Consider the following 12,005-nt stretch of genomic DNA (forward strand, 5'->3'; position numbering starts at 1 on the left):
CATGGTAGTAAGTACAGGCAAGAAGTACAGAGTGAAAGATCAGGGGCTGTGGAAATAAGCAAAGTTTGACTACAGGCCCTGCCATATTTTAGGTGTGTAATGTTAAGCAACTTACCCCGCTTCTCTGAACCTCAGTTTCTTCACATGTAAAATAGGGATATAATAGTACCACTTCATGGTGCCATTGTGAGGATAAAATGAAATAAAATACTTAACGGGCATAGCACAGTGCCTGGTACATCATATAATCAATGAAAAGTGCTTACATCTCTTTTTAAAATAAACGTTTTATTTAAAAATATATATATATTTTTAAAAAAGAACACATGCCAACTTTGGTATTTTAGCCATTGCTTCTTTTCTCTTCCTGGTAACCCACATTTCTTTCTGGTTATGTATAGTTGAGCAAAGGAGACCAACATGAAAACACCACCACACAGGGTCCCCAGAGAGAATGTATGCTTGGTCTTTTGATTTCTTTCCAAAGCACCTCCTTGTGTTCCAGCAAGAGAGGGTTCCAAGCACCCAGCAAGGCACTGCCCTCTTTTCTCACTGTAGGCACATTGGAGAGGAACTCTGGGGAACAGTGTGGGTTCCCTTCCTTTGGAAAACATTAGAATAGCACGCAGGGTCCACATTGTTTTACTCCCTTTTCCCATAAACACTCAGGAACTGTTAAACCATTTATAAGAAACTCATGTTACCAGCAGGTGGTTAAAATAAGCACAGGAGACATGCAGGAGTTTGTGTTAATCCTTAGAGGAAATGGCCAAATCCTAGAATCAGAAGGGAACTTACTCATATGCAATTGAACCCAATGAATCCTATTACAATTTCCCTGGCAGATGATAGCATAGTTCTTCCCAGATTGCTTCGAGTCTTAAAATAATCTTTTCATGCATAGTCTCTACCTGGCTGGGGTCCTCTGGAAATGTGGATTCTCAGAATCAAACCCAGCTCCTTAACACAACCCTAGCAACTCTCAGAACTATAGGACCATATTATTGCAGGACCTGGACTCTGTCTCTTAATATCATCCATTTAATAAAGCACTAGCAATTTCAACATTAGAACCATCCTGCTGGTTTATACTGGATTTATAAGAAAACAAACACCCCAGACTCTTTTCACTCCAAGTTCTCTCATATCTGACAGCAAATAGTGTGCCAACTTTTGTGGGCTTCCCACTGTGAGGAATGCTGCGAAAGCCCAAGGGGGAGGCTGAGCTGCCTTCATACTCTGCAGCTTTTCTGCTAAAGGATGGAGGCTCAACCTAGAAACAGCTCCCCTCCACTACGAGTTCTTTTTGTCTAGAGAACTTGTTATGAAGATTGAGGATATGGGATGAGGGAGGAAATGTTTCCTTCTGCCTTCCCTGATTTTCAAGGGGCTTCTGTATCTGGCAATGAAAACAAACCCTAAAACTCTCACAAATGCTTTCAGTGATGGAGATATTGAAAGATCTCCAAGTGCCATACTGCTGCTGTTTGACCATGGAGAAAGAAACAAGAAGGTTAGTGTGGGTCATAGCTTTTAACTAAAAAGGAGCTCTCTGCTCTCCCTTCTGGAAAAATGAAGACCCTTTTGAAATCACAGCTAAAGGGTCTCTGGCTTGAGGACTGGGAGATTCCCAATGTTCTTGCAACTGCAACTCCCTAGTCACTCAAAATCGGAACCACCCTTACTGAGTCAATTTGGTGTCGGATACATGAGGACTTGTGTGATTCACACAGGTTAGACATCAAGGAATTATCCATTGGATGAGTAAATTTGATGCAGGAGTTTTCAGTTAGACAAAAATCTGTTTATAGGAGAGCTGATAGAGCTTAAATAATTTTTGAAAGCACTGTCTCAAATGCTCGGGATAGGTTTTTATTGTTTCTTTTTTTCAGATTGGAAATAAATGTTTTGAATAGCAAAGGCCTCCAGTCCCCAGACCCTTTACTATTCAGGTGGAGACTCTTGGTTTCTTCATTTACTGGTGCAGTAATTGCATTGTTAAGCATGGCTTCTCATCTAAAAATTTGTGATTCACTTTCCATCATTCAATATCTTAGCTGAACTGAGAGGTTCATAGATCAGGAAATTGGGACCTATCTTCTTCCCTCCCTTCCTTCCTTTGTTCCTTCCTCCCTCCCTTCCCTCCCTCCCTCCCTTCCTTCCTTCCTTCCTTCCTTCCTTCCTTCCTTCCTTCCTTCCTTCCTTCCTTCCTTTTTTCTTTCTCCTCCCTCTCTCTCTCCCTTATAATAGAATGTGTGTCATATCAATAACATTGTTAGAAGCAGAACTACTACTAATGAGCACTGGCTTAATGAAAGCATTTGCACAAATGAATTTTCTGACTCAGTTGGGTAAGTAGGAACCTAGGGAACTGCAGCAGCAGGGACTGCAGTCAAAATGGCTGCAAATGGCTGCAGATCTGCTTTACCATGGGGGTTCCAGGAGCACTAAGTAAACCACATGTGGTTATTTTCAGGCTCTAAGAGCATTAAGAAACATGAATGCGGCCATCTTTATAAGTCTCTGTACATCTTTTAGGCCCAATTTGTTGCCAGAATAAAGGATATAACTAAGAGTTTAAAAGAAATTAAAATAAAAATCCCCAATAGGAGACAGATGAATTAACATGGATTATCTGATCCACGGAGAGAAGCCAGCTTCATCAGTTTTCTCCCAATCATCCCCAGTTTTATCCCACAAATCTCAGATCCGAGCCATGAAGAGACAGAATGAATATGCTATATGGAGACTGTGGGAGGAGGTTGAGACCGATCATCGAGGGGCCTGATCTGTGTTAAGCGTGTTGGTTTGCAGTCGTAAATGGGATCCATGTTTGGTCAACTGTGAAGCTTGTACATCAGTACCAGGTAATATTCTAAAAAGATCCCAGTAAAAATGCAGGAACTTACAAAGTACAGAGGCCTCCTAACCATGTCTAGTCCTTCCGATATTATCAAAATACCCAAAGGAAAAAATAATTAACACTCAGATCAGAGTCTCAGAGTAGGCACACTATGATTTTGTTTTCCAAAGGAAATAAGGTGTGTGCATGGGCCGGGATAACATACAAATCACACAACATGACACATAAAAAATGTACTGACCAGCAAGCTTTGTCAAGATCCAAATAGAACTTCAACATCTGAGGAATAAACAAATGTGAGGAATGTGTTAAAAGGGTTTCTTTCCAATAGCTTCATTTTCAAAGAAAAGTCTGGTAATTTTGCCTGTAGATTTTTGGTCTGATGACTGACATAAAAGCAAAATGAAAAATTTACCATGTGGATCTTTTAAAGCACAATGCAGATCAAGGAATGTTAAACGAGTTTTATGATCCTTTATGCTCTTCCATGAGAGACTGTATTACCATTTCCAGCTACTAATGGTGAAGCTGTTCTGTCTTTTCACATCCATATTCATTGTCAAGATGAGCTTGTTCATGGGAAGCAAGTGTCTGTGAGTCATCGGGCTGGGGCCATTAGTCATACACAGAGAGGCAATGTGTAGTCTGGTTGATTAATCAGAAACTCATAGTGAGAAAGGCCAAGTATCATTTCACAGCAGATTGAGGCTTAAAGGTTTTTGGTATAGAACTCTGTAACACTGCTTTTCAAGATACACACACGTGTATGTAAATATACTCATGCATGTGTATATGAGTATATATATATACATATATATATATACACGCATACATACACATGTGTATATATCTGTACACATATGCATAAATATATATATACCCCCATCCCCAATAAGATCTGGCAGCTTTCAGAGTAGCAGTCACCAAAAACAGTTCACACAAGTTTACAAGTTAACAATGGAATGACTTCTAAATCTTTGGTTTATCAAAAAGAGAACTTCTAAAATCACAACATTTTTGGTTATTTTCTCCATAAGTGCACAGTGAACAACATTTTTTACAAAAGAAGAAAACAGTGTCTTAGTGATTTAAATAAAAAACAAAAACAAAAAACCCCAGCAATAGCTACTTTCTACAGCATGCAACACTATAAAAACAGTGAGTTGGAGCCACAATGAGCCTTAGAGAGACTGTCCTGACATTTGTTTTTCAACTCTCAGTAAAAGCATTAGAGGTAATGAGGAATGCACATAAGACCACTGTCTTTTTTCCTTCCATCATTTTCAAAGTAATTGTATTTTTTTCAGAAACCCATAACTAAAATACTCTCTCCTTGTAAATATATTTCATATCTATCTTTACCATATGATGATTTCCAATTTCCCCAGACCAACTGAAATCAACGATTGCTGTAAATGAAAGAAGGATAAGAATGAGCTTTGGGACTGATGGGCCAAGTCACCAGTTTCTTCCTAAAGACATTCTTTCAACTTGTTTTGTAGCAAATTATGCATGTGAAGAATGAGTTCTTCAGGAGAACCCGGATTTTTAGTTTTTTAAAATATGGCTTTATTAGGAGTATGTCAGCTTGTTAGATCTGAGAAGTCTTCTCCCAACGTTAGGGCAGAAAAAGAAAGATCTTCAAAACAGGAGCAAGAAAGGCTTGGTATCTTGAAAGAAGAGTGGGAGAAAGATAAACTGGGGTGGACCCCCACAACACGTACCCTAAAGAAGTTGGATCTCCACAAATAGTTCTGTCACAGTAACCTATGGTATTTATCCCTATATGTGAAACATATAGTTCTGTCAGAATTATCCCTGATACAACTTCCCGAGGCTAGAGAGATCCTTCTGATCTACTTAGGTGGTCATCACTAGTCTTTGGAACTAAAGGGGATTGTGTTAGAGAGCCTTCCATGTCCGGAGGTTCTTCCCTGTTTCTCCATGCTTGTCACCACAGAGACAGAGGGAGTGATTTGACTAATGGCTGAGAAAGAGGGAAGTTCTGGGTGGGGTTCTCTGGACCAAATGCAGGTCAGTTTTTATCAGTGACCACAGAGTCATGGGTACAGGAGTAGAAACCACACCAATGGGGCATCTTTGTGGTCGAGGAACGCTGAGTTGATTTTGCTTCCCTGGGAATAGATTGTTACTGTCCCTCTATTCTATCTCAAGAACTCCCTAACTGAAACTGGGCCTGACTTGTATTTTGAAAGACAGGTAATGGAGAGATAAGAATTGCCTCTATCACAGGTATGCCTTCCATAACCTTTGATAGACTGGTTTCCCTGTACTCCCCAAAGAGTTTACATTTTCTTTCCACAGTACACCAAAAATTCATGAGAAAAGCTTACAGGTGAGACTATACCCCAACAATGCCTAAAAAAACATATGGGCTAGAAGAAAACACTGGTGTTTGAAAAGGCAGTGAAATAAATTTTGTTTGTTTGTTTTTGCATTCTTGCGCTGAGAAAGCACATTTTTAAATGCATTGCTGAAGTCAATAACAGTCATTGAATGTTGGTAAATATTACATTTTATACGTGTAAAAAAAGACTCCTATTTGTTCTTGATGATTGTCTCCATTGCTTCTTTTTAATCTCCTCCTCTTCCTCCTCCTCCTTCTTTTGGATAATATACGTATTTATGGTTGTGTCCGTTCCCCCATGGAACTCCTGTTGATCTTCCTTAGCATGTTTGCCTTCTACCACTGCTGTAAGTGAAGGTCCATGGGGGAATTCAAATTGAGATCCGTGACATCTAGGAAATCAATGTTGAAGATGCTGGGGCCACTGGTGGTGAGGGAGCTGAAGCTCGGTGTGGAACTTGGTGGAGTGAGGTCCAGCCACTCCATGGTTTCCCAGGGAGATTCAGTGAAGCTTAACTGAAGCCCATTGCTGTCCACAGAAGAAGGTGAAAACTGAGTATGCATCGGGGAGAGGGGACCTGGCAAGATCTCATGTGCATTGAAGAGGTCTTCTGCAGCCTTCCCGGAGAATCCATCCATTATCCCATCGAAAGAAGGCTCCTCATTCCCAATTTTTAGAAGGGCAACATCGCTCACCTTTCCCAAGGGGCTCTGGGAATTTAATAAGACTTCGAGGTGCTCATCGCTGTCTGTGCCATAGTGATTGAAGGAGAGCTGGCCTCCTGAAGATGCTTGTTCAAAGGAGGCTGAGGGCTTGGGGAGGGCAGCAGTAGGGCTTCGGGAAGACCCAGGCATCTTTGGGACTTTTTGAAGACATGAATGATCCTCCCTGGCGTCAGCTGGCATTTCTGTTGGTAAAACACAATGGGAATTGTTACATCACTTCAAATAGAGCATGCCACACAAAATGAAACTTTGAAGTGAATGAGTCACACTGAAATAGAGGAGATGGCTATGCCTCTCTGGTCATTGCTGATCACCCTGTCTCATCCCTAGACTGCTCTATATATGTATCCCCAATTCTTCTTCCCTCTGGTCTCTTCCCAAATCCTTTCTTTCTGGAAGTTCCAGTGTGTGATTATCAAACTCTCAGAGCATGTTCCTTTACCTGCTCCTTCACTGACACCTGGCTGTCCCCTGAGGACACTGCATCCTCTGTTATACCCTCAGGGGGGACTCATTTATTTCAGAGCCAGAAGATGAGTCTTCCTGGGTGCCATCCTGCGCCTACTTTCTGATTATTACTCCCCCACCTTCTTATAACTCCTCAGTGTTCTTGAGGGTCATGCTGCTCTCCCCGCTACCCCCCACCAGCCTCCTGGTCACTCCTCCTCATCCATTGAAAACTCTTGCTCAGTTCATTGCCTTGTACCTATTTCAACTCTTGTCATTGTATGTGATTTCAGCATCCTCAGAAGTGACCGTCCAGCTGGCCTCTCAGTTCCTTGATACCCCCATCACCCTCAACTCCCGTGATTCCTCCATTCTCACTCTGTTGGACACACCCTGGACCTTGTCATCCCCAAATACTGCATCCCTCTGAAAGCTCAATTTCAACCAAAATCTCCCACCCTCAGTCCATCCCCTCCCATTCCTCCAGCTTTCCTGACGACAAAGATTGTTCAGGCACTTGGAGTCTAATCTACTGACTATGTTGTCACCATCCATCAGCCCCTTCTGGTTTTCATTTCTTTTCTTGTCCTGCCTATATTCTCTGGTCCACCACTATCATTACTCTCTTATCAATATCCTCTTTGTGTTTTTCTCCTTCCACCATTCTCCCTTGGCAAAATTCCACACTTGTCTGAATCTTATCATCTGTTTTCTCTGAACCTGGCCTGGATCAGCTGGATGTTGTAAGAGAAAAATTATACAATGAAGCTGACTGGTTTCACTTTAAATTCATGATGTTAGGCCTACATTTGGCACTAAATACTGCCTAGCAATCCCACCATGTTTCTCCAGAAAACTCATTTTATTCATGATTGATTCATAACTTCTCTTCTTCCCTCAAATCTCCCGTGGTCCTCTTCTGCACACTCGCTCTTTGCTGACCTGCCACATACTTTCTTAAAATTACAAGGTTGTCTGAGATGAACCTTCTCATCTTTCATCATAAAACTTATAAGATGTTCTCCCTGTTTTTTTCTTCTTTCCTCTTGTTACAATGGAGGAATTGCCTGTTCACTCATTTGTTGTCCATCTCCCTTACCAGACTGCAGACTCCACAAAGGTGGGGATTTGGTCCAGAGCAACATGGAGCTTACAGCCTGGACACCCCTTCTCTGAACCTTTAAATGTTATTTAAGGGCTCACACGTGAGGATCTTTTCCTATCTACATGTTCTCCTTATGTGATCTTATTCATTTGTGTAGTTTCAAATTCGAGGTAGATACTATGTCATTTTGAAAAATAAATAAATGAATGACTTAAAAGGAGGCAAAAAGAATACGCCGGCTTCATTTTTTCTTGCTAGCTTGAATGACATTTAAGCATGAATGGGCCATCCAGTGGGAGATTACTAATTGAATTTCATTTTGAATAGGTAGCACAAAACTTGCTTTATCTGCTTTCTTCTTCTTATAATTAAGAAGATAGGGACATTGGGATTAGAACATTACAGAGAAATAGCACGGCAAGAGAAAACGGTTAGGGAAACAGGACTGAGTTGAAACAGGAAAACTGTTAAAATGATTGGTGAAAATGTTCCCAGGACAAAGAGACAAAGACAGTGAGGAATCATCCATGAAAGCCTTCCTTTATCTGCTCCAAATGAGGACAGGAAGCTCAGATGAAGTGACCATTCTACCCACAGACTTTTGGGTCCAATTTACAGTGAGCATCTGACCTTAGTCCTAAGGGTGTACTCCCTTGAGGACAGGTGCAGAGTATCCCGATGGGCAAGACACAAGGCAGTCTTACCTCCACTTTCAATGAGGACATCCAGGAGTTCGTCCATCTGTTGACTCCGAGTCATTTGCTATTGCAAATTAACCAAAGGAGGACAGAGAAGTTAGAAGGTGGCTACCTCTGGGGTAGAAAATTATTAGAAGTAGCACCACGGAGTTTTGAATTAGGTTCGTTAGTTAATTTTTCAATTGTGGTAAAATATACACAACATAAAGTTTACCATCTATTTTAGTGGGTACAGTTCTGTGGCATTAAGTACATTCACATTGTTATGCAACCATCATCGCCATCCATCGCCAGAACTCTTTTCATCTTGCAAAAGTGAAACTCTCTACCCATTAAGCAACAACTCACCATACCTTTCTCCTCCCAGCTCCTGGCAGCCACCATTCTACTTTCTCTCCTTATGAATTTGACTACTCTAGAAACCTCATATAAGTGGATTCCTATAGTATCTTTCGTTTGGCGACTGGCTTATTTCACTTAGCATAATGTCTTCAAGGTCCGTCCATGTTGTAGCATGTGTCAGAATTTCCCTCCTCGTGAAGGCTAACTAATATTCCATTGTACGTATAGACCACATGTTGTTTACCCACTCATCTGCTCATGGACACTTGGGTTGCTTCCACCTTTTGGCTATTGTGCATAATACTGCCATGAAAACGGGTGTAACTGGCTAAAGATTTTTGGCCCTTTTTCTCATTTTGAAGTGACGTGGATCTGCCTCCTGATTGGGTGCTGTGGATGTGACCCATATTTCTCCAGTTCCTCATGGCCATAGTTTGTGGAAACTGTCCACACTTGTAGGGAAAACACCCCTCCCCTCTGGCTCATCTGAGTTAAATAGAGTCTTATTTATGGAAGCCCACTTTGGTTGGCCTTTTTCTTTTCTTTTGAAATCGTGAAAGATCAATTGCTGTTTACAGACACCACAGACAGGAAACGAGGAGAACTGGAACATAGCCATCTCACTCCTCTGAGAGCCCCGTCCCAATAAACACAGCATCAATAATCAATACGGATGGGAGCACTGCTCAGAGAACCAGTCACTTGCCAGTCCAGGAGGCATTAGATGCCTAGAGGGTCTAGTAGGTAACGGAAATGAGCCAAACACAGAACAAGAGGGTGGGGCAGAGTGTAGAACACATGCTGTGGTCCAAGGAGGCCGTGGCTATTTTGTTTCAGGCGGCTGGCAGAAATGTGGCTTCAGAGATGCCAGATCTCCTAATTTTTTCAGAAACAAGAGAGCCTACTTATTTGCATAAAATCTCCTAATATTTAAAATACTCTCTAAATCGAGCGAAACCTAACTGCATGCAGGCTGATTTGGCTCTGTGGGAAACCCGTATACAGTAACTGGTGTAGATCTTCTGTGCACGTATGAAGGACTAGCTGATACCTTATTCAAACTGGAGCCATTTGGTGTATAAGATCATTGATTGCTTTGCTTTTTTAACTCTGTATTTTTAAAATTTCCAAACCTAAACGAAAGTAGAGGATACAATGAACCTCCATTATTATTCAGCTCAACAGCCATCACTATTTTGCCAGGAACACTGAATTTTGAAGCTAGGAAGAACCTTAGAAAGTGTCACCCTGACAACTGCGTTCATATATTTGAGGACTTATCTTGTGCCTGGACAATATGGCAAGTGCTACATTATATAGAATCCTTACAAAGTAGATACCAGCCCTATTTCATATAAGAGAAGTTGAGCACTTGCCCAGCCTTAGTGGCAATGGCAACGGGCTGGTGGCCCAGCTGGCATTGAGTCCAGGTACTGGGTGCCCAGACCAAGCTCTTCTCTGGCTTGGCCTCACACGGCTTCTGTCTACAGGCGACACCTTTCTACAGTTAGCATCTGGACACACTGCCCACTCTGGTGGGGAGGCACCAGACGTATTCAGTACCAGAATCTACACACATGAAGTAAAACAAAGTCAATTTTAGCCAGCTTATTCTTCAATAAAGAACAAATTAGGCCATTACCTGCTTTACCGCATCTTCGTAGGATGGAGGCTGTGTTATCTCTGAAACTGCTGAAGTTGACTTAGAAAAAGTGGGGGATGGAATTGAAAACTTTGGCCCTGTTTTATCAGAAGAGTGTAAACCAGCCATCTGCGTGAGTAAAATGCAAAAAAGACAATCAGTTCCTGGGTCAGAAATGGTACTGCTTCTGTTTTAGAAACCACAGGCTACATTTTGGAAAAATTGATTTGAGGGAAAAAAGAAAAGAGCTGGAGCTTAGAAAACAAATCCAATATATTAACAATAGTACATAACACTCCGCACTTATTGCTGGAGGCATCTTAGGATGGGAACCTCACAGATTCATTTCCCCTCTAAGGTGCATCCTCTTTTGTTAGAAGAAATCAAGATGATGAAAGGAAATCAAGTAAAAGAGTCCAGTCCAATACAAAGAAGTCCATCAATCCAGGAATTTCCAGAGTAATTTATTCCCCAGGCTGCTTCATTCCTAACCGGGTGTACTGAGGAGAATTGGAGGCACTGTTGGGGGATCTCTTCAAGAACCAGCCTTGTGTAATGTGAGTGTGTTCTGTGGAGTGCCTGGGACATTTCAGGGTCTCTGTCCCCAAAGCATGCCCTGCCCTGACTTGTGGTATGTAGCACTTTTGTGTCATGGCCGTCTTGGGGGTGCTCCTTCTTATTAGCTCTTCACTGCTGCTTGGAACTCCCCACACCCTGGGTCCCTCACATCCCCGATTCTTCTTCCTGCTGATATGTATCATCTCTTCCTTTTTCTGCAGAGATATTGCACTGTGACCCCAACTTTCTGGATCCCTCCCATCCTTTCCCCAGATCCATGTACCTCCGTCTTTCCCAGCACTGTGTTTCCATGCTTCGTTCGTCCAATCTTTAACTTCACTGAAACTGGTTTGTTTGCCATGTTGTTTCACAAACACAGCATGGAAATTCTAGTCATTGTGACTTCTGGGGTGACTCCAGGAAATGACTCCTTGGAGTAGTACCTCCTAACATACATCTGTACATCCATTTCAGGCCTTTTCAAGGGCATTTGTTTCTATCTAAAATGTCCTTTATTTCTGCCTTTGAACCTCATCATTTGGAGGACAGGGCCACAGAAGAAAGAAGAGGCAAAGTCCATCCCAGGTTTAAGCCTATTTCCAGGTGCCTACCTTTTGCTGTACACCTGGGCTTTTGGGACAAGAGTTGCCCCCAGCACCATGACTGCTGTCTCCCTGGGCTCCGGAGAAAGAGGGGTGGAGGCTGGAAGTCTGGGGAGAGAAGCTTGGAGGATGGCCATCATGAGCCCCTGAGTTCTAAAGAAAGAAGCAACAAATTAAATGATCACCAGTGGCATACTTGAAAGCAGCCTTTGCTGAGACTACTGGTCCTGGTATCTTATCTTTTCACACCTCCCTAAATTTCATCACCAAAGTCTCAAATCTGGCTTTGTATGTGTCACCTACTGCCCCAAACCTTTCAGTGGCTCTCAAATATCCATAGCATAGGGTCTCTGCTTTTCCCCAGGATACGTGTTCAAGACTCCACAGTCAAGTACTATTTCCTTCTGCAAGCTTAAGTTCTACTAACCTCTCTATGACCTTCTCTCTGTATGCCCTGTACATTCTACCTCCCTATCTTTTTTCACACGAATGCCCTTTTCCTGACTCTCCTTTTTTAACTCTGCACTTCTTCTGAAGTCCAACTCCTTCCCCAAATCTTCCCAGACTTTTCTAGCCCTTTGTGATCAATCTGTCTCCCCCGCCCCCATTACAATGCTTTGTGCAACGTTTAATGTCATAAGCACAGATCAGTAC

General features: G+C 42.1%; 1 protein-coding gene across 3 annotated transcripts in view; it reads right to left on the reverse strand.

Annotated features, from left to right (window-relative positions):
• Window positions 1-269: 269 nt before the first annotated feature.
• Window positions 270-12,005, reverse strand: part of MYOCD (myocardin) — a 92,251-nt gene continuing 80,515 nt past the window's right edge. For all 3 annotated transcript variants that reach the window (XM_019755277.3, XM_019755276.3, XM_019755279.3), the window contains 4 exons: window positions 11,361-11,504; window positions 10,192-10,320; window positions 8,214-8,271; window positions 270-6,139 (listed from right to left, as the gene is read on the reverse strand). In XM_019755277.3, the coding sequence (XP_019610836.3) occupies window positions 5,568-6,139; window positions 8,214-8,271; window positions 10,192-10,320; window positions 11,361-11,504 (903 nt within the window). In that variant the 3' untranslated portion in view covers window positions 270-5,567. The remainder of the gene's footprint in view (window positions 6,140-8,213; window positions 8,272-10,191; window positions 10,321-11,360; window positions 11,505-12,005) is intronic.

This window comes from Rhinolophus sinicus, chromosome 12 (assembly GCF_057876585.1).
Source record: "Rhinolophus sinicus isolate RSI-liver-muscle chromosome 12, RSI-T2T, whole genome shotgun sequence".
In the NCBI taxonomy this organism is placed as follows: Eukaryota; Metazoa; Chordata; class Mammalia; order Chiroptera; family Rhinolophidae; genus Rhinolophus; species Rhinolophus sinicus.